The sequence below is a fragment of the Sander vitreus genome, chromosome 10, assembly GCF_031162955.1.
Source record: "Sander vitreus isolate 19-12246 chromosome 10, sanVit1, whole genome shotgun sequence".
In the NCBI taxonomy this organism is placed as follows: domain Eukaryota; kingdom Metazoa; phylum Chordata; class Actinopteri; order Perciformes; family Percidae; genus Sander; species Sander vitreus.
Window position 1 is genome coordinate 22,153,405 of NC_135864.1, and position 22,057 is coordinate 22,175,461.

Sequence of the window (22,057 nt, forward strand, 5' to 3'; positions counted from 1 at the left end):
TTTTAAAAAGGAAGATCCAATCTCAAATCAAGCCATTGTTTTAACTGAATACCCATTAAATTTCCTTTAGTATAGTGTATGTCAGGTAGTCAGATGAAGGGCTTCAAAATGTGTGCAGATGAATTAGAAAAAGCTCCAGTTTATCAAACAGGTTACAGGGAACAAATTCCTGATGGGTGAGAGCTGAAACTAGAAGAATTGCACTTTGAAAGGTATGCTGTAATTACTGGCAGTTGTATTTTCTTGGTTTGTAGCCCTTTTTCTTTTTTGCTGTAGGCAAAAGCACATGTGAGACTTTTTGTATTTGACTGGCTTAATAAATCTATTCTAAATGTCTATAAGCATCTTACCCTGCTTATTCATGTTCAGTTTATTTTCTATTTTTATTGCACAATAGAAATGTCGTGCCACAAATTTGCTACATCATGTTCACCTTTCCATGACGTGACAGCCAGATTATATCTGTTTCTCGTTTTAAAAAAAGGAAAAAAAGGTCGGGTCATCAGTGTGTTCTCTATGATTTATTCGAAGCAAATAACATTTAGGCTGTAATGACTAACAGGTCCTGGGATGAGAAGACGACATAATGCTGTGGGATTTCAGGGTAGCCCGAATGCACTAAAGAGCTGGCCTGAACCCCAGACTCCGACGAGGCACCACAGAGTTCCTGTTTTCAAGCCTCCTCTTCATTCAACATGCCATCTTCGTGTATCAGAATCTGTTAACATTTGCTCTTTTACATTCTACACTAGCTCTACTTATCCTGTGTATATCATTGCAGGTACTTCATTAGAGGGACAATACCATATGTTGAATCAGAGCTCTAATTAAACACCTCCTGTGTGTATAGTTGGAGCAGGTATTTGCGAATGTCAGCTTGGACCTCAGAAATGTTGACACTTGGATGCCACCTCATTGCTGGCTTTCCGTCTGGTCCCACCAGAAACTTTTCAAAGTTCCACTTGATGTCACTGAGCTTCACAGGGTCCCAGAACATTCTGGAGGGGTTACCCAAGACGTCTCCAACTGGAGGGCAGGAGTTCTGCATGGCATAAAGCACAAGATTATAATGAAAGAGCAGCAAAGTCTGCACTGTCAAGTGACCAACCACCTTACAGAGCTGTATGGGCCCAGACATGACTTGGATTTGCAAATTACATCTATTTTGTTAAGTAAATTAATAATTTTCATGATGCTATAATAACTCCTTGCTCTTCATCCATTACAGGAAACCTAGTGGGAATGTTTTCCAGTGGATCATACATCAAAATCCAAGACCTAGTCATATCTGTTAATAGCTAGTAGTAATGAGATGTTTGTCTGGAGAGTTAGTGCACAGCTGGAGTACTGTATAGCATTAGCAGTGGTGGAAGAAGTATTCAGATCTTTAGTAGAAAGTAAAGTAGTAATACCACAGTATAAAAATACTCTGTTACAAGTCCTGCAGTCAAAATTATAAACAAGAAAAAGTACAAAAGTATTAACACCAAAATATACTTAAAGTACCAGAAGTAAAAGTACACATTATGCAGAATGGATCATTTCAAAAATAATATATATCATATTACTGAATTATAATTAGTGATGCTGAAGCTGGTAAAGGCAGGGCTCATTTCAACTACTTTATATACTGACGGGTAGCTTAATAATGTGATATCATAATTTATTAGTTTATATTTTGAATATGTAAAGTAACGAGTAACTAATGTTAAATAAATAAAAAAGAGTAAAAAGTACAACATTGGCCTTCAAAATGGAGTGAAAGTATGAAATAGCATAAAAAGGGAAATACTCAAGTAAAGTACCTCATAATTGTACTAAAGTACGGTACTTGAGTAAAGTACACTCCACCTCTGAGCATTCGTAATACACAAATATATGCGGATATAAACGGGCTACCTCCATTACAGTATACATTAAAGTTTTTATTCACACACACACACACACACACACACACACACACACACACACACACACACACACACACACACACACCATAACGTACCTTCAGGAAAGTGAAAACCTCTTGCTCGTCTTTTCCATTTACATCACCCTTCTCGAACAGCAGGAAGTTTGGAACAAATCCATTGCCCGGTCTAACATGCCTGGAATCCAGAAAGAGGGCAGCTTATCAGTGGATGGGCCTCTGAGCACTTTATGGCTTGGCAGCTGCCCTAGATTCATACAAGCTGAGAAAACTCCACACAAGTCTATTGCAATGGCTTTGCTATGGATAGAAGAGGACTTATGGAACCTGAGACATACATTCTAAGCGTGTTAGAGAGGCCTCTAACAGAAACTGATCTTATTGCCAAAGAATGTCTTACCTGATTAAATGAAGCTTTGCTGATTGACAGAGGATTTACAAATATTGCAAATTCCTCTCTACATCCAGCTTTGAAGGTTTTATGTTACAGAACATTACAATATATATACTGTTGTGTGAGAAGCTTACGATTCAAATTTAGGGGATTCTCATGTTTTAACATTTTTTACTTCTACAAGCTGAAAAACATTCCAGTATAAAAAGGCCTTTTAAGTTTCCAACAAGCTGATATTTTCTTTTACCTAACTGAAATGATATATGGCTTTAACCTACTTGTTTTGTTATGCTTATAGTGTTTTCATTCAGTGAGTTGTGATTGATCTGATATTCATTTGCATTTAAAGAGAAACATTTCTCACTTTAAACCTGGCAGAATTTCACGGTTCGTCCCTGGTTCCTGTTTCCCAAATTGGTTGCAAGGGAAGCCAAGAATGGTGAGTCCAAGAGGTTTCATCTCCTCGTGTAGTGCATTCAGTTCTGATAATAAAAAGTTAAACGTATTCAGGTAGAGAAGCTTGTTTTTTTTTCCATACTGCAAAACAAAATAATGATGTCAGTCGTGCCGTTTCTTACCCACATACTGGAAGGTGTATCCTCAGTACGTGGCCACGTTGATGAAGAGGACACTCTTGCCCGTGTAGTCACTGAAGTTCACAGTGCGACTCTGGTTTAGAGTCTTTGCCTGGTATTTGTAAATGGTGCCATGTGTGGATTCACACCGCTGGAAGTACATACACAGGTCAACGCAGGTTATGTATTTGTTTTAACTGGCCAACAGCTAACACAATCATCCATCAGTATTTCTTCAGTGTAGAATTTTTGCTTATAAAAGATGCTTTCTGTATGTATGCATTTCTTGCATATGGACTGTGTAGAGTATTTTACCAACTCCTACATTAGGCCAATGAGGTGGGACCAGGGAAGAACTTGCTTGGACATGTGTGTGCATGCCAATAATCAATAGCCGCAATCTGTCTGCATTTCGGTGCTGTGACCCATTTATTTTCCTGACGGCCTGCTCACCGTAGCACAAGCAATACAGTCCATTTCATTTCATTTCTGGTTTAGTTCCATTCATTTTCTTTTGCAAATCAAACAATGACATGCAATCCTGACACCGTAAAAAAGCTGTCTGCTTTTCCCCCTAGCCACACGCCTGTGTATCCCTGGCTGTGACCTATATGCCTTCCCAAAGGCAATGCTCCCCCCAGTGCTCAAACAAAAAACTGCAGATTAATTAGCATAACCAACGTGGTATATAAACAAAACAAAGTTGTGTAATGGCTCCAACAGACTGGATGATATGTCCATTATTTGTCTTAGTTTATTATTATCTACAACGCCCATTTTTTAGCCAATAGTAGGCCTTGATCTCTCTCACTTAATACAAATGTTTGATTATGGGTGGTGTGCTGTGGTAACATTTATCAATCGCCTACTCCTTTTAATTACTTTTTCTTTCACCTGAGTCAATTTCATTGAACTTTTAAAACAACAAAAAAAATAATATATAAAGTTAGATGCAGCCCTACATGTGTCCCAAATATATTTATATATATCTTATATTGAAAACAAAATCATATTTGTAATGCACAAACTGTTCCACTGTTGACAGTGACCTGTTGCAATGCAAACATCAGGGGCTTATTTACCAAATGGATCCCAATGCCACCAAATAAGTCACATCAGTAACAGCTGCTACACTTTGACCTTCTTCCTCCTACTACCTCAGTTGTTATGTGGGCTAGGCTACTGACATCTGCCAAACTGCAAAACACAAGCCCATGGAGCCCATGGGGGGGGGCATGCTCCCCTGTAAGAAAAGTTTGTGTATTTTAATGTTTAAATGCATCAATCTGGTGCACTTTGAAAAGAAATTCAGAGGTTAGACTTGATTATTTATATATCTATGGATGGGAATATTTCACTTCAGAATTTTAACCATGCACACACAGGTGGAATAGTTTTTTCTTCATATTTTTGCATTAATATCACTAGGAAGCATACCAGTAGATATATATATTTATATTTGTAAGTGGGATATATAGATAAGTAAGTCGGATTGTCTGGACTCTGGCAATATAATAACCATTATGGGGGAATACACTAGCTAAGCAATTTACAAAAAATATCTGTGCTGACATAAATAGTTTACATGAGAATACATTATAAAGTTGTAGACCATGTAGAAATTTTGTTGCAATTTCAAAACCGGATTACTCAGGGACCACTTGTTGTACTGATGCATGTGTTGAGTAAAGAGTTTGTGAGATATTTCACAGAGAGTAATGGGTGTGCAGAGATTTATGCAGAATGCAAATATGATAACATTTCATATAAATTCATGTGTTAATTGTCTTGCAATATGTCACAGCAATGGGGTTAACACTTTTGCATGCGCCATATCCGTGTCACATTCTCATTAGGGGCTGAGCCCCCCTAAAGGTCTGATCCTAGAATCGCCCCTGTTGCTACTTCATACTTACCTCAGAGGGAAATGTTGTAATGTTTACTGCACTACATTTATCTGACAGCTTTTGCTTTATTGCTTCACGCTGGGCTTGTTTCTGCAACAGCTCATTGAGTATCGGATACAATTAAAACTATTGAGGAAATATTTTCCTTTGACATTGGTTCAGTATTAAACGAGATCGCTGCAGTCGGAAACGGCGAAACAAGCTACAATGTAAGTTAATAGGACGTCAATTGTACAGCTTGTTTTTACGTTCATAAAAGTGCTCGTTTTGCCACTGACAGGCTCAGATTAATATTCTAAGTGTCTGACAACATTATGGAAAGGATTTCTAAAGGAGCTCGACCTTTCTGTTAAAGAGTAAGATCCTTTTTTTAAAACATAAAAAGTCCGCGAAATTGCGTTCGCTGAACCCACCAGACTCCATGTAAATAAACAGTAATTTTAGCATCGTAAAATGGGCATTCTAAAACATCTCTGAGCTCTGAGCAGTGCTTGCTCTGGCTGTCTTGAGCCTGTGCGTGTAGGGTGCACGACTATTTCATTCCAATTTCGGGTCTGTCAGTCACAGTGAAAACCGGGGACATTTCCGGGGACAGCTCCAGCCGGGGACAGGTCACCGAAACCGGGGACGTCTGGTCACCCTAGTCTAGCCTATATCTATCTGGATTGATAAAATGAAATTGCCGTGCGTGTCTGTGGATATCAGCAGGTAGCCTACCTGTGTTAACGTTGCTTCGGCGTAGCACGGTCGCAGCAGACCGAGGAACAGCAGCGGTAAGAAGTGTCGCATCATGCCCTCCTTCCCCGAGACTCTACTGCTCACTGACCGCTTCTCCCTCAGGATAAATAACGCCTCTGGAAGGGGGCGAAGGTGGCGCACAGCTGGCTAAGATGACGCCCCCTGCCGACGTAACGTGTACCATGCAAAAGGCCCAATAAATGCACCTAGTTTCTTTAACTGTCTATGGGTAGGCTAGGCGGAAAGTTAGGGTTAGTAGTAGTAGATAGATAACTCTTCTGGTTTCATAGCATTCACATGAGGAGGAGCCACTGTTTGAGAGCTCTCATGGGGCAATCGATATCGCTATTATTTAGTAGCCCAATGATTATTTAACTGAATGAAGTTCTCCCTTCCCATAATTAACTGAATCTGCCAAAAACAAAGCACACTTAATCAACTAGGTCTCTGTGTGTGAGCTGCCCATAAAAAGCATTCATATACACTAACGGTCAAAAGTTTGGGGTCACTTAGAAATTTCCATTCCACTCCATTACAGACAGAATACCAGCTGAGATCAGTTGCATTGCTTTTTTTAACCAGGGCAGCAGTTTTTAGATTACATTATGTGCTTACATAATTGCAAAAGGGTTTTCCAATGTTTTCTCAGTTAGCCTTTTAAAATGATATCAGATTCGTAAACAGAATGTGCCTTTGGAACATTGGATGAATGGTTGTTGATAATAGGCAATGTAGATACTGCATTAAAGATCAGCCACTTCTTTCTACAACAGTCGAGAACCCTTTTGCAATTATGTAAGCACATGATGTAATCTGAAAACTGCTGCTCTGATTAAAAAAAACAATGCAACTGATCTCAGCTGGTATTCTGTCTGGAATAGACTGGAATGGAAATTTCTAAGTGACCCCAAACTTTTGACTGGTAGTGTACAAAAAAAATTTAATTATATAAGATACAAATGAATAAAAGAGTCTATTGGAGAGGCAAGTTGAACTGAATCTTATAATGAATAGTATACAAGATTATAAGCATCACCTTTCCTGAAAAAAGGAGAACTACTGCAGTTTGATTTTTATTCAGGGATAATTTCTTCTCTGTAGGGTTTAGCTGTTGCCATGGTGAGCTACTTATGCCCTGTGAGTGGCTGACAGACCTTTTACACAGGGTTCAGTTTAGATAAGGCCACACGCATTCAATTTCTAGCAGGGCAACATAAAGCCATAATACATTTGTGAATTTGTCCAGTCTCTTTGAGGGATTTAAAAATATATATTTCACATAGGCCTATGTTATGATCCCAGAGTGACGGACCCTGGAGCTGCTAGCTAACGTTAGACAGCGGACACTATTACAGCAGTGATTATTTTTAATGAAATATAGGCATACAGGTAGGTTACATTGTAGGCTATGACTCAGAACTAAGACCTAGCTAGGCCTATGTCCAAATTTGACTAGCCTATCTTTTACAGTTAAAATTTTATTTAATTGGACTGGCAAAATGATTAAATAAAAAAAATATGTTGATGTTTTCATGCAAAATGTTGGGAATATCCATGTGTCCCTAAAAAGGGTACCAAAACCTGACTCCAATTGCTCTTCCCTGTGTATTCTTAAATTGGTTTTACACCGATCCTACACAAGAATCAATGAGATGATAGTACTATTTTGAACGAGTATGTTTTAATTAGTCAAGCATGAGAGTTACAGACACAGATCTGTGGGATCACAAAGCAGAGACTAAGTTTCCCTAGCAACAGACAAATAGCTGGAGCCTGTCCACGTATCTCTTCAGCCGAGTGAGCCCCTGTTCTATTCTTTCCCTAAATTCTTATATCCAACACCTCTATGACTGCACGCAACTCTGTTGCAATGAGTACAAAACACTATCAATTCATAATCTCTAATGGAGATTTTGGTCTATTTATTTCTGTATCATACCTATAACTTTTTAGCATATAATAATCTACAAAAACTAGTCTGGTGTGAGCAAGAATGGCTGAGCTGTTGGTTGAAAGCTGAAACCATAGGCTACACAGCTATGCGTCCATTCTGTATTAGTTCATCTCTTCCTGGGTGTGGGGCTGGCAGTTTCAATATTGACCACATGAGGTCAACATTGAGCACACTGTTTCTGTTTCCTCAAGGGCCAGACAACTAGCGGTGACATCAATACTAGCAGTGCAGACAGTGAGCCCACGGACTCGGCTGTGCTGTTCAGAGATGGCGTCCCTTCTGCAGCCAGATAGAGTTGTCTATCTGGTTCGTGGAGAGAAAAGGATTAGAGCCCCTTTATCTCAACTTTATTTCTGTCGCTACTGTAGTGAGCTACGGTCTCTGGAATGTGTGTCTCACGAGGTACGTTAACGTTTTCCCCTCACTATGCTCAAGCTAGCCGTTAGCTTAATTTAGTCAGCAGCTACTTTGTTGTTAGCCGGCTTGCTAGTAGCTTTGAGGTAGGTGGGCTTAGTCTAACCAACTCGCGCATTGTATGGCTAAGCCGCATGTCAATCAAGTTTTTTCCCAACAGTCTACTCCTCTCATTGGCTGCAAGCGACGGTTTAACTTCCGTGGGTCTTAGCGTTATGTTGAGCACAGCATAAATGAGCGAACAACTTGCCATTTTTTAGCTCAACGTTCAAGTGTTCGCTTAGCTCATACACAAAGACTATGTCCGACAAGTACATCTATTTGTTAACAACATTAGTCCACCCTAGCTACCGTCCTCGCTATCAAAATCCATCTTGTTAACGTGGCTCACAGTTATGGACACCACACCCAGAGTGCTTTAGATTTGGCACCTATTGCAACTTCAGATCACATCAGTGACTTTTCTTTGTAAACATGGGATTGCTTAACGTAACAGAGAATACAAAAAACGCCAAGCTTGCCTCCTGAAAACAATATTCAGCTCCCATCTTCGTCATTGTACCACACTGCCCTAATACATGCTAACGATGTTTGATGGCAGTCTTTGATGATCCTAGTTAGGAAGCCACTGTGTAACAATAACTTTAATATGTGGCTGCACAGTTTGACTGACTCATTTCTTGTACCCCTGTTTTTGGTGATCAGGTGGACTCCCACTATTGTCCAAGCTGCCTGGAGAACATGCCATCTGCAGAGGCTAAGCTTAAAAAGAACAGGTGAGACTGACATGCACAAACATAAAAAAAAAAAGTTACATACATACAGCACTCGTGCAGGTCACTGTTGACCTGACTGGTCTCCATACTTTATATGTATGTCATTAATGCCCTTTCACTCATTCCTGATTATCTGTGCTCTGCTGTAGGTGTGCAAATTGTTTCGACTGCCCGAGTTGCATGCACACACTGTCTACGCGAGCCACAAACATCCCAGCTCCTCTGCCTGATGATCCTACCAAGACGGCCATGAAAAAGGCCTATTACCTGGCCTGCGGCTTCTGTCGCTGGACCTCCAGGGACGTGGGAATGGCTGACAAATCAGTTGGTGGGTGCTGATATAATGTAGACACATGCATGTGGTCATAGTTACAGTATTTCCACAATTTTAACTTCAAATACCAGTAAGAAGCATCAGCATTACAATAATACCACCATGTGTCCAAGTCCTGCTATACGTCTACATTTGCTCATTAACTCAGCTCATGAAGAAAGCTGTTATCCGTTGGATTTGTTTGTTATTGCTGTCTTAAGTCTCATTCTTTGGTTAATTCTGTTCACTGCAGCCAGCGGTGGATGGCAGGAGCCAGAGAACCCTCATACTCAGCGGGTACGTTTTCGCCTGTAGTCATTTAAATTCTCACAAGTTTCTCACATGTTTCCTGATCATGCATTACTTGTTTTTGAATAGATATGTCTCTGAATAAGTGACACAAAGTCGGCCAGAGGCAAAAGCAAACTAAGTGGTTGCTTAGTTGCTGTGGCCACAAATGCCCCACAAATAACAAACCATTAATGCCCCCTTCTCAATTTTAATAATTCAAGTGGTTATCTAGAAAAGCAAATGATCTAGTAAATTAGTGCATTTATTTTAGTTTATACACCTTCAATTGTACAAAATAATTTTTTGTGTTTTAGTGATTGTAATAGGAGTTGATCATTATTCTGCACCACATTTTACAAGTTAAATTACACGATACCTCCTGGATTTTTTTGTGACATAATAACGCAGATGGAAAATCCTGGTGTGCTGTATTTTACAGTTAGAATAGAAAACACTTTATTGTCCCCGAGGGGAAATTTGTATTGGGCATAGTGCTACAATTGGTTGCTTCATAACACAAACATGTAACAGAGGCGTCTATTGTACAGGTGGTCAACATGTGTTCCCTTTTTTAAATTTATATTTACTTACCTCAAACCCTGCAAACTGTTGTGTAACTGGACAATATGTAGTGCTAGGTAAAAATAAATACATTGATGCATTGATGACCACTCTCTGTATGAAAATATTTGTTTCCAACAGATCAACAAGCTGATCGAGTATTACCAGCAGCTGGCCCACAGAGAGAAGCAGGAGAGGGATAGGAAGAAGCTGGCCAGGAGACGACAGTGCATGCCTCTGGCGTTCTCGGTACTCTACTCCGTCTCAGCCCAGTTCAGCCTTTTCACAAATTCCATACCTTCCTCCTAACCTTTTTAAATGTCAAACAGCTGTTGTCTCACTGTAATCTCTTACAATGTGTGCAGGTACTGTCGGAGCAGAATTTATATCAACTATTATATGCATTTAAGGGATTTATTTGATACAGAGGTTATACCGTAATCTCAATAACATTACCAAAGTTATACTCAAAGTATGTGCCATTGAGAATTATATGACTATTATATGACTATCTCACCTTTAATCAAAGCACGATCTATATCAGCAGCTGTAGTGCTTGGTTGGAGTGCCAGATTTACACCATGTCTGTAGTAAGGCGGATACGTATGAAACAACGTCAACATTTTTGGGTTGCTTTCATAAAGTTCTCCATCCACATTGAAATTCTAAAACAGCAGCAAAAAGTCAGCTTAGTCCGTCTACTGGGCAAAGGAATGTAGTTGCCCTGGTGTGGACATGGTCTTGAGCTTGTTGGCTCATGGTTTTACACCCCCTGCATTCTGCTTCTACAATAATTCACATTCAATAATGCAAACCCGTCTTTCCTATTGTGTAATGGAACCATTTGAAACACTTAACGCTGTGATGTCCCGCAGTTGTTTTCCATCACTGATGCATTTCTGTTGCTGTTGCATGTCACCAAATGCCACTAATGTTTGCTAAACTGCTTTGGTTTCACCTTGTTCTTTATTCTCTCTTTTTTTCTTTGCTAATGCGCTCTGACATTTTGATTTTTGCTCCCCAGCAACACACTATTCATGTGGTGGTGAGTTGTATTTTTCACAACTTGGATAGTCTTCTTTAGAGTAGCACTGTCTTCTCTTTTACCTCTTTTGTGTCTAATCCCTTACTGAGTAAGGTCACATGACTGTCTCCTTGGGTAAATGAGACTGAGATCCGCACAATGGGAGCCTTTCTAGTGGTTAGAGGGAGAGAAGAAATAGACTTTGTTGAAGTCTGTGTAACCAGATCAAAAATATTTGTTATACTAATTAAGTCCTGCATCCTCAGTCTGTCAGTCTCTCCCACTATCCTGGGCAGAAAGGCTCTTGTTTGGTCTTTTACCACAAGACAAATGGAATAGTTTTTGGCTTATTTGTTTATTTTAATGACAAATACCATTTCTTTCCATTTTAGTTTTTTAAAGCAAAGTAAAAATTCCCCTTTGGGGGGTCAAGACTTTGTGTTAGAAGTAGTCATGTAGAAAAATGGTTATGTAATTTCATAAATTGTCTTGAGTTATCCTTTCTTTTCAACGGGGAAAATGCCTGATCTTGTTTCCCCCCCCCACACCTTAATTCACTCCAGGAAAAATATGGCCTTGGAACCAGACTGCAGAGGCAGAGGCCTGGAGCTCCCATATCAAGCCTGTCTGGCCTTTCGTGAGTTGTCTTTTGTCTTATACAGGGAATTACTGCTGCTTTTGACTCCACACGCATTTATTTTCATAGTATAGTACATGCATATTATTGGGGGGTGGCAGTAGCTCAGTCTGTAGGGAGTTGGGTCGCTGGTTCAAGTCCCCGTATGGACCGAAATACGGAGGTGGACTGGTAGCTGGAGAGGTGCCAGTTCACCTCCTGGGCACTGCCAAGGTGCCCTTGAGCAAGGCACCGAACCCCCCCCAAACTGTTCAGGGCGCCTGTTCAGCAGTCACAGCCCACTCACTCTGACATCTCTCGTGTGTGTGTGTGTGTGTGTGTGTGTGTGTGTGTGTGTGTGTGTGTGTGTGTGTGTGTGTGTGTGTGTGTGTGTGTGTGTGTGTGTGTGTGTGTGTGTGTGTGTGTGTGTGTGTGTGTGTCAGGCCTGTGTGTAATAACAGAGTGTAAATTATAATTTCCCTATTGGGGATCAATAAAGAGTATAAATTATTAAAAATTATTATTGGTGACTTAGATGAATTGATTTCTTACCATCCAGCAGCCATTGTTTTATTAATTTTAGTTAATTTAATTTGTAGAGCTTTGAAAGAAACTTGGACTGAGATTCATAGGTAATCCATCACAGTGAACAGTTCGTCACCCTTATTTTTTTTCAAAGTTACGTCATCACCAATACAGTTGTGAGTGATCACCATCTTTATATTCCACCACCGGGATGCATTCTAAGGACCCTGCTTAACGTCTGGAAATTAATAATTGGCTGACAAAAGGCACTTTATTGACAAAGTTTGCTGTCAGATCCAGGAGACGCGTAAAACATGAAAGTAATTAAGTGACGTTGGTCTCTGGTCTGAAAAGGTTGCCGTTCAGTAGCCAAGTGTAAAAAGTCAAAGTGCCCCTAGCAGGTAGGGGTGGTACGGTTCGGTTCGTATCACGGTTTTAGGGTCACGGTTTTCGGTTCTGTACGGTTCTTGTTATTTTTTCTTTTAATCTTTAACACTCCAGAAATATACTTCAGCATATGATATATAGCTTAATTATCCACAATGTAGGATACAGTATTAAATAATGATATAGTTATATCATGTAACCATGCACAAACTGAATTTGACTTGATTTTAAGCACATTATTGGGACCATCTCTGAGGAAAGCTAGGTGAGATTTTGATACAGCAAGAGGGAAGACATTGATGATTTCAACATGTTTTTCATTTATTTGGCAAAAAAAGGAGAATGTGTATTGCCATCTACAGGAACTTATGTTCCTTTTTAGCACTTGAAGATTGAAATATTACAGAATATCAATTGAAATAACTTGCATTTATCAAACTGCCAACTTCAGTGTATCTCTTACAAAAATGTATCCTTTAAAAGAAAATGAGAGGAACTCTTAAAGCTCCGTCAGAATACGTTAAACGTAAACAGTTAACATTGTTAGTTAATTTCCTATCCTGGCCTGGGCTTGGACACACAGTCATACGGTTTGATAAAGTAGCCTACTTATTGGACTTATTGCACTTACAATAACGAGCGTAGCTGTCAGGTCCTCCTGTATACGTCTCATCTGTGTGTGTGTGTGTGTGTGTGTGTGTACACGTGTCAGTCGCGGGGAGAACTGAGCAGCCCCACCCGCTGCAGAGACCCGACAGGATCTAAACTGCAGCCGCTTCAGCGACTTGAGAGTGAAAAATCGTTACAGTACATTGATGTTAAAATGTATACAGGTTGGCAGGACGGTCTGAAATGTTTTGCACGGTCTTTAGCTGTACGTTTTGTTGGTAACTTGTCCACACCTCTTCTTTCGCGTGAAAGGGAAACACACTGTCTGAGGTCACATACGGGCACCAGAGCCATAGAGATAAAGATGTCTTTCTCTATCACTCTGATGGGCACCTGATGGGCACCTGACGGGCAGGAGGCTACATTGCGCATGCGTCGAACACACGCTCCGAACCGAGACAAGCGGACCGAGCGGTTCGGATATTTTTTCATGAACCGTACCACCCCTACTAGCAGGCACCAACGCTGAATTCTCAAAAGTCTCTTTTCTCAACTGCATAACCATGCAATTTTAATTTAAACATGACTAAAAAATAGCTGCTGGACTGCTAACTGCATAACCTACCTCACATATTGGGTCAAGTCTTTGCAAGTTGTTAAACCAGTGGCTACCAAGAAAGTACAAAATAAGTCTAAAGCCTTACTTTATGCTGGGAAAGTACTCAGTGGCAATTTAAGATAAACATAGGTTATTAGTAGTTAATGTGCTAAACTTAAAAAAAAAAAAACACCTACACTGTTAGTACATTTGTTGTAACGTGTATGTGGTCTGATTGGTGTGAACATTAGAAAATCTCACTATGGTTTATATCTTTCAGTTTACATTAAATTGCCATCTTATAATAAATCTATTAGATACAACAGAATGTTGATAGCAGTATTTGTGTAACTTCACCAGCCTTAAAGAGGGTGAGGACCAGAAGGAGATCACCATTGAACCTGCCCAGGCCCTTGATGAAGTGGAACCCCTGCCTGAAGACTGTTATACCAGGCCCATCAGCTTACCGGAGGGTAAGCGTTTGTTTGGGGCTCATTAAACAACACTGATAGTTTGCGTCTCTCTATTTGCAGTAGAGTTGAGTCTAAGTTGTGTTGTGTCCTTCCAGTGACCACGCTGCGCCAGCGGCTTCTGCAGCCAGACTTCCAGCCTGCAGTGGCGTCTCAGCTCCACCCCAGACACAAACACCTCCTGATGAAGCGCTCACTGCGCTGCAGGGTCGGTACCACTTCTGTGTTTTACTCTCCTGTAATCAATGGCTGTTGTTGTTATGTAGATCCTATTTAGATAACATTTTGTTTTCTTAATTTCCTCCTCCAGAAATGTGAGCACAACTTGAGCAAGCCAGAGTTTAATCCTACTTCAATCAAGTTTAAAATCCAGCTGGTGGCTGTGTGAGTACTGGTCGTCAGATTCTGTCCTAAACACGTGTCTTCATGATGATTTTTCTTTTTTATTAAAAAATATAAATCAGCCTGAAGCCTGATGTAGTTTAATTAGATTGAGGTCCTAAAGTTACATTGTAGCCAAGATCAACTATAATCAGCTGTTCAGGAAATTATCCATGAAAAAGTAGCTCCATCTTAAAACACATTTTGTTATTGTTAAAGGGAAAATAACCAAAAATGATACATGATCCAAAATGGTGTCATGGAAAATAAATCCAATTGACTGATTTGGGGTAATCCATATGGCACAAATAGCATGTTGTCGTTCTCAGGTTCACGTTGTTTGTGAATGGTCGCGTTTTAGCTGATAGCACCAACGATCAATTCTCAGCTTTTAGTGAGTCTGGCTGAATGCTGTGTTGAACAAGGCCAGTGTGTTTGAGTGTAGCTGTGATTGATTGGCTATTGATTAGCCTTGTGTGCTTCCTCCCACAGGAGTTACCTCCCTGAAGTGAGAATTATGTCCATTCCAAATCTCCGAAACCTGAAGGTCAGTGTGTGTACTGGTTCTGGCACGTTGAATATATATTTTTAATGTCATATTCCTTCTGTTCATAATCTTAAAGGGGCATTTCTGTATTTTTCAACCTGGGCCCTAATTTCCCATGTATTTGTGTCTAAGTGACTAATGGGAACAACAATTTCTTTAAATTGGTCCAGTATTGGAGAGCCATGCAGTCAACAGCTGCGAAACAGGTTGCAATGTAATCCTATGGGGCAATTACGAACTATTAATGTACTGTACGTCCACTGAAAGTGCTTGTTTTGCCACTGACAGGCTCAGATTGTTATTACAAGTGTCTGAAAACATTATGGAAAGATGGTGAAGTCTTGATCGGAAATCTTGCGAGGTGACTTGTTGCCGGAAGACAGCGGTGTGGAACGTGAGTGAGAGAGTTGGAGAGAGCAGTGCTGGGTAGAGTGTGTGCTGTTTGGGCGGAGTGATTAGCGCAACACCTGAAAAAGCACGGTTACTCTCTGCTCCTCACCATGGCACTTCTCAGGTGCTGCATGCAAATCACTCCGCCCAAGTAGCAGAAGTAGCAGTGCTTCGCCTTCTGAGAATATAGTTCCCAGTTTATATACGGTTAGAAGATGGCAGTGTCTCATGTGACCTTGATATTTGTACACGCTGTGACTATACAAATCACAACAGGTAAATAGGAAAATGTTGGGGTTATTTTGTCACTTATTGGGAGCAGTAGGCTACAGGGAGCCGGTTACCTCCAGGATCTGGGCTAAGCTAGGCTACTGGTGGGTGCGTCAGACAGGGAGGGAGATGAGAAGGTTATGTATGGACTTATCTAACTCTGGGGGATACGGTGAATAAGCTAAAGTCCCAATAAGTCGGCGTGTTCCTTTAACGGAAACTTCACCATCTTTCCATAATGTAGTCAGACACTTACAATAACAATCTGAGCTTGTCATTGGCAAAAACAGGCACTTTCAGTGGACATACAATGACGGTCGCTGTTGCCCCATAGGGATTACATTGCAGCCTGGTTCACGGCTGCTGGCTGCAGTGTTGTTCCCATTAAAAAAAATTGGGAAAAATAGGGTGCAGGTTGAAAAAAATACCAAAATTCCCCTTAAACCTCAAGAAGTTGGGTCTGTAACATGCTGTACACTGCACGGGGCCTAAAGTTGTCAGGTACCATACCTGAGCAGTTTTACATTTATATAATACTTAATTTAATACATTGTTCACATGTCCTCCAGGGCAGCATTTCAGGGTCTACAAGTGATTTCTTGCTTTACCCCCTGTAGTCAGTCAGTCTCTATTTTTTATTGTCCTACAGGGAAATTTGCTTTGAAGTTCAGGTATAAAACTGTCACTCAGATCTATGAGTGCATACGTTGTTCAAAACAAATAAACGTTGCTTATAGCGCCCCCTAAAGGCCGATCTTCGCCAAATTTGGTACAGAGCATCATAGTGGGATGTTGAACAAGGATCTCAAGTTATTTGCTGATAACAAATAACCTTTGCCGAGATATGATATGTGTGTGGTAGCTAGCTAGGAAAATTTGTTTGGTCGTCAAATGAGCATACTTTAACGTAGCTAAATTCTTTGAGTAACTTTTGGTCAGGTCCATCTGGAGATGCTACGTACCAGGTTTCGTGCTGATCCGTCACACGGCCTAGGACGACAAAACAAAAGTTGGTTTTGTGCAATGTGCAAAATATTTTAAGCAGAAATGGGCGTGGCCTATATCATGTGTTTCAGCTTGATTCAAGGAACACGTGGATGTATGGTTTTCTAATGTGCGATGTGTAATGGAGGAGTTAAAGGCAAAAAACATTATAGCGCCACCTAGTGGTCCACTTGTAATTTTTGGTAGGTGTGGTCCATGACCCATTGTCCATCTACCCTGTAAATGTACCCTGTAGTCGGAGGTTTAGGCAGAGAAGAATAATAATCCTTAGAAAAACAATAGGGTTCCACAGCCCTGCTGTGCGAACGGCGTAGCTCTTGCTACCGCCGGTTCTTGCAGACTTGGGCTTGGACCCCTAAAAATACTATAATAAAGGACATTTAAACATTACTGAGGCTACTAGCAGAGTGTATGATGTAGGGGTTATATATATATATATATATATATATATAAAAAAGGAGCACAAAACGACAACACGATAACAATTGCTAAGGCCATATGGTCAAAATTAAATGATTGATTAATAATGTAATAACAATAACTTTTTTCACCAGTAAATTGCTGGTAAACGACAAAAACAAGCACCAGATGGGAAATGGGTTTTTTACAATAACTTTGAATGCACCACAAGGATGGCGAGTTTCAAGTGAACGCACCGGCTGTGTGTTGTTTTTCCGATAACGGCAGCTGTGGACTGTTACATCTCGGAATCCTCTACAGGGAAATACAGTCACACTTTACACCGCTTAACGTAAGCTGTCAGCATTTTAACCATTGTTTAACCATCCAGCTACTAGCTAACGGTAACGTAGCGTCCCATGCAGCGATGCTTCTGAGGAAAAAAAAGGGAAAAAAAGTCAGGCACCGAAATTTTCGTTCTTATTTGGTCTCGTTACTACTGTTTACATTGGAACCGGTGCCCTATTGGCACCGTGTTTCGGTACCCAACCCTAGTATGATGTAAGAGTGAGGTATTGTACTTTAGGACGGGGTTGTAACACTAAGGAGACACTGCATCTTTTAGTACTTGTCAAGCGTGATGCCCATAGATCGAAATACAAGAGTTGGTGAGAAAAGGCTGATATGCACCTTGCGTCCCTAAGAACCTGCTAGCTACAAGCATACCTGATCAGGACAAAACCTTGTCCTCAACAAGAATTCCTAGTTCTACATTTACTGAGTTAGATGGAAAAGAAGACCAGGCCTTATAAGTGAACTTAGCTTTGAAAGGTAATTTGGGTTCAACTTTTGTCTTTTTCCTCATCCTTTCTATTTAGGAGAGCCAAGTGCTGCTGACCCTGACCAACCCGGTGGAGAACATCACCCACGTCACATTGGCTGCCTGTGAGGACGACGATCAGGATGATATCAATAGCACTGCGAAGGTATGTAACTCTACGTTCTCCTTTTATTTGTTGAAACAAACTGTAGTCAAAGAAAGTATCAGAAAGTTTCAAGTAGTGAGAATTACTGTGAATACTAATTACCATGCCACTTTATGAGGCAATACTATGTCAGGGCTGTGTGTTTATCAGCTTGTTTGGGAGTACTTCTGCCCCACATGGTGGCCAAACACCAATAAATGGAGCTGGAAAGAGCATCATGGCTCAAATACAGAGTATAACAAAAGCGCAAAGTCACAGACTGTGGCAGTTGTTTACCACCTGCCTACTCTTAAATATTGCATATTCTATCAAATCCTGCAATCTTACCAGCCAGCTTCAGAGAACGTGGGGTGGTCTGCTCCTTCACACAGCCTGTTCCTTATGGAGTAGGTAGCCTTGTCATCATCTTATATGCAGAGCAGTTGGGTCCCATTTTTATTTCCATCTGTCAGCTGTCCCACACGGCTAAGTGTGCCGTGTTCCTGTGGTAAACGGTCTGCTGAGCGGCCAGCAGCTGCTGCGAGGCTCTCGGCGAGCTACAGGCTGTTTGTCTTGGCCACTTTAGCGATGAAGTCATGGGCCAGACTGGGTAAGGAGGATCTCCCGGCTAAAACGGAGCATCTCCATGACCTATTTCCATTTACATAGTGGCCAAACGGAGTGCAGTCCTGTCATTCGGCTTGATCTGATAGTCAAACACCTGGAGGGCAGCGTGAACCACAGCAAGCCATGCGTGGTTGATTTTTATCGACCAGCTTTTTCCCAGGCTGACTGCGCTCACCTCTTACAGACATTTGGGTCGGTATTATGACAGTAACCTGATTGTTTATTTTATGTTTGGGCAATTTGCCGTACATCTGCCCATTCCTGAATCCATCCATCTTTGTCCGCTTACCCAGGGTCGGCCATTCCTGAATAATTTCTTTAAAATATATATTATATTTAATATATTATTATTATAATATTTTTATATATATATATATATATATGTGTGTATATATATATATATGTGTGTGTATATATGTATATATATGTGTATATATATATATATATGTATGTGTGTGTGTGTGTGATATATATGTATGTATGTGTGTGTGTGTGTGTGTGTGTATATGTGTGTGTGTGTATATATGTATATATGTGTGTGTGTGTGTATATATGTGTGTGTGTGTGTGTATATATATATATATATATATATGGGCAGGTGCATTTGCTATTTAAACGCCGTGGGCGCTGGACGGAAATTGACAACTGCGTCGGTCTTAAACCAGTCCCTCCAGAAAACGATTAATTGACATTGGCTTGCTTCAAAATCTAGGTTGACTCATCCAATAGTCTGAAAATCACTGACTGTTGGAACTGTCTCTTCTAGGTTATGGTACCCAGTAAAGAACTGGTCTTGGCAGGAAAGGATGCTGCTGCTGAGTACGATGAACTGGCTGAACCTCAGGACTTCCAGGATGACCCTGAGTAAGAGAGAGAGAGACACACACACACACACACACACACACACACACACACACACACACACACTTTTTGTAATTTAAATTTTTAATTGCAAATATGACAAATAACAGCTCATGTGGTACAGTTTACAGAAGACAAATAAGACGGAAGAGGTCAGATAGTGAAATAACATTTCAGCCAAAGCATAGGATATCCTGGTCACAAGGAGTGTAAAAAATGAACAGTGGTATTAGTTAAATAAAACAATCAAACAAAATGTCAGTAAGTTAAATAGAGATGGCATAAAGATCCGGTTACAGTCCCATAATCAGGCTACTAGTTAAAAGGTCAGATGGACCATGAAGTAATCCCAAATTCCTAGAGTCTCAAGCTCTTTGCCCCTTATTCTAGCCAGCATAACCTTGTATGATGCTGTCTCACTCATGAGGAGTTTCCACTCCCGCATTGTTGGGTTTACGGGTATTTACAGTATCTCAATATAATTCTGGCAGCAGAGGCTATCCCAACCATCAGAACTGAATGTGTGCTTTTTGTCAGGGTTGGTGTTTCTGTTTTATCTCCCAGAAGGCATAGTCTTGGGAACATTGGCATGGTTACTCCTGCCCATGTCGCGCGAGGTAACTCTTAACCTGACCCCTTTGTTCTTTCCACAGTGTTGTTGCCTTCAGGAAATCCAACAAGATTGGTTTCTTCATCAAAGTGATCCCTCAGAAAGAAGAGGATGCGGACGTCACTGTTTCATTTAAGATCCGACACGACTTCCGCAACCTCGCAGCTCCCGTCAGGCAGAGCGAGGAGGGAGCCGAAACCACCGCTGAGGCCATTTGGCTCACGCACCACGTAGAGCTGAGGCTGGGACCACTCGCTCCCTGAACATGAATACTTGGTTTACTATCAAACAGTCCTACTGTTGAGTTCTTTTAACTAATTTCTGTAAACCTGTGGGATGAATTTAATTTACAAAAATGATTTCTGATTCTGCTTATTGATCTGTAAGAACTATTTATGATCTGCCTGACATAGTTGTTTCAGAGTTGTAGCTTAAGCTGCGTCACCAGATACATTGTAGAACATACAGTGATTGCATGATAGCCCAGTTTATAAAACTACAGGAAACCATGACTGACTGCAGACTGATAAGTGCATCACGTTTAACTTGACTTACTGATTCTTTTTGTTTTGTTTTGTTAGCCAAAAACATGGCAATATATAGTGTTTCACAACATCATCATTCGCCTCAGCTTAAATACTATAGCATCTATCGGTAAAAAGCACTTTTAGTGTGAGGTTAACTACAGGAAACAACCTTATATATACATAAAATGACTTGTTAAAACATGTTACGTTTTGTTTAGAAATTCCACTGATGTGCTTACTTTGCTTAGTACTACATACAGTATTTTCTTAAATGGCAAAGCAACTACAAAGTATGTCATTTTCAAAGTATTAGCTGTGGATTTTTGGAGTGAAATATTAGTCTTTATAGTTTGTAGAAAATAGCAGTTTATGCTCAAAGATGAGAGGTTATATGTTAATATAACGGCATCGAGATTATAGAAATTGTAGAGAATAAATGAGCAGAATCAGAAATCATAATTGAGAACAATCCAAACGATCCCCGACCGTGCAGCACACACTGCGATTTCAGCTTATGTATCCTCGTCAACATTCTTTTGTGCAGACAGTAATATCGTATTAACTCGCATGCTTCAACTATAGTAAATATCGCACACGGTAGACAAGTCATCACAGTTACTGATCCTGAGCAGAAAGGTTCTTTGGTTGAAGGTGAGACCTGCACATACTTTTACTTTTGTCTGAAGTTAAACAGTAACCATCACTAGCACTATGGAGAGGATGTATACCAAGCTCTATAAATTACATGAAGACAAAGTGTTCATTATTTAGATGTATTGAGACACTATCATTTTTTTTTCTGATTTTAAAAATGTATCCTGGTTTGTAGAACTCACTGACCTCTGTGGCAGTGAATATCGTAAGCTGCGGTTATTTTTGTTATTAAGTGTATTAGTAAAGCATAGCCTCACAACACAGTTAATCTTAATTCTGTATCGGCTAATAAAATAATGTGATACTGTAACAGACCTCTTGACTTTTTCTTTTTTTGAGGGCTGACATAACTTTTAAAGCAGGTGAAAGTTTTTTTTGTCATGAATTGTGGCTCTTTGGATCACACAATGCTTTGTGATAGTTGTTTTTAATTCTCACCACAGGATGGCACTGCAGGCAAACAGATTGATAGCAGCATGTCAGAGGGCTTTGGAAAGACTCAAGAGCATACAGGGACGTGTTCTTTAGTATGATCTTGAATTTCCCTACAAAATGAAACCGTATGTCTAATTATGATTGACTGAGAAGGTACCAGACACTGATCCAAATAGAAGCATTTGTGTAATCAAGCAAAGCTGGATGTTTCTTTTCAGGATGTGAGTCATGAGGATAAAATGTCTACTTGTCAACATTAGGGAGTAGATAATAATGGAATGTGTGTTCCAACAGATAACGTTTTCTA

General features: G+C 40.3%; 2 protein-coding genes across 2 annotated transcripts; one reads left to right on the plus strand and one right to left on the minus strand.

Moving 5' to 3' along the window:
* Positions 1–501: 501 nt before the first annotated feature.
* On the minus strand, positions 502–5,725 carry gpx3 (glutathione peroxidase 3). Its single transcript, XM_078260948.1, has 5 exons — positions 5,521–5,725; positions 2,900–3,047; positions 2,686–2,803; positions 2,006–2,105; positions 502–1,042 (listed from the first exon to the last, which is right to left on the minus strand). The coding sequence occupies exons 1-5, from the start codon at positions 5,593–5,595 to the stop codon at positions 824–826; spliced, it is 660 nt and encodes a 219-aa protein (XP_078117074.1). The 5' UTR covers positions 5,596–5,725; the 3' UTR covers positions 502–823.
* A 1,980-nt stretch (positions 5,726–7,705) lies between these two features.
* On the plus strand, positions 7,706–21,629 carry dctn4 (dynactin 4). Its single transcript, XM_078260949.1, has 13 exons — positions 7,706–7,897; positions 8,615–8,685; positions 8,835–9,013; positions 9,252–9,295; positions 9,992–10,099; positions 11,438–11,511; positions 13,970–14,082; positions 14,178–14,287; positions 14,390–14,463; positions 14,953–15,007; positions 17,950–18,057; positions 19,430–19,527; positions 20,178–21,629. The coding sequence occupies exons 1-13, from the start codon at positions 7,763–7,765 to the stop codon at positions 20,395–20,397; spliced, it is 1,389 nt and encodes a 462-aa protein (XP_078117075.1). The 5' UTR covers positions 7,706–7,762; the 3' UTR covers positions 20,398–21,629.
* Positions 21,630–22,057: the final 428 nt, after the last annotated feature.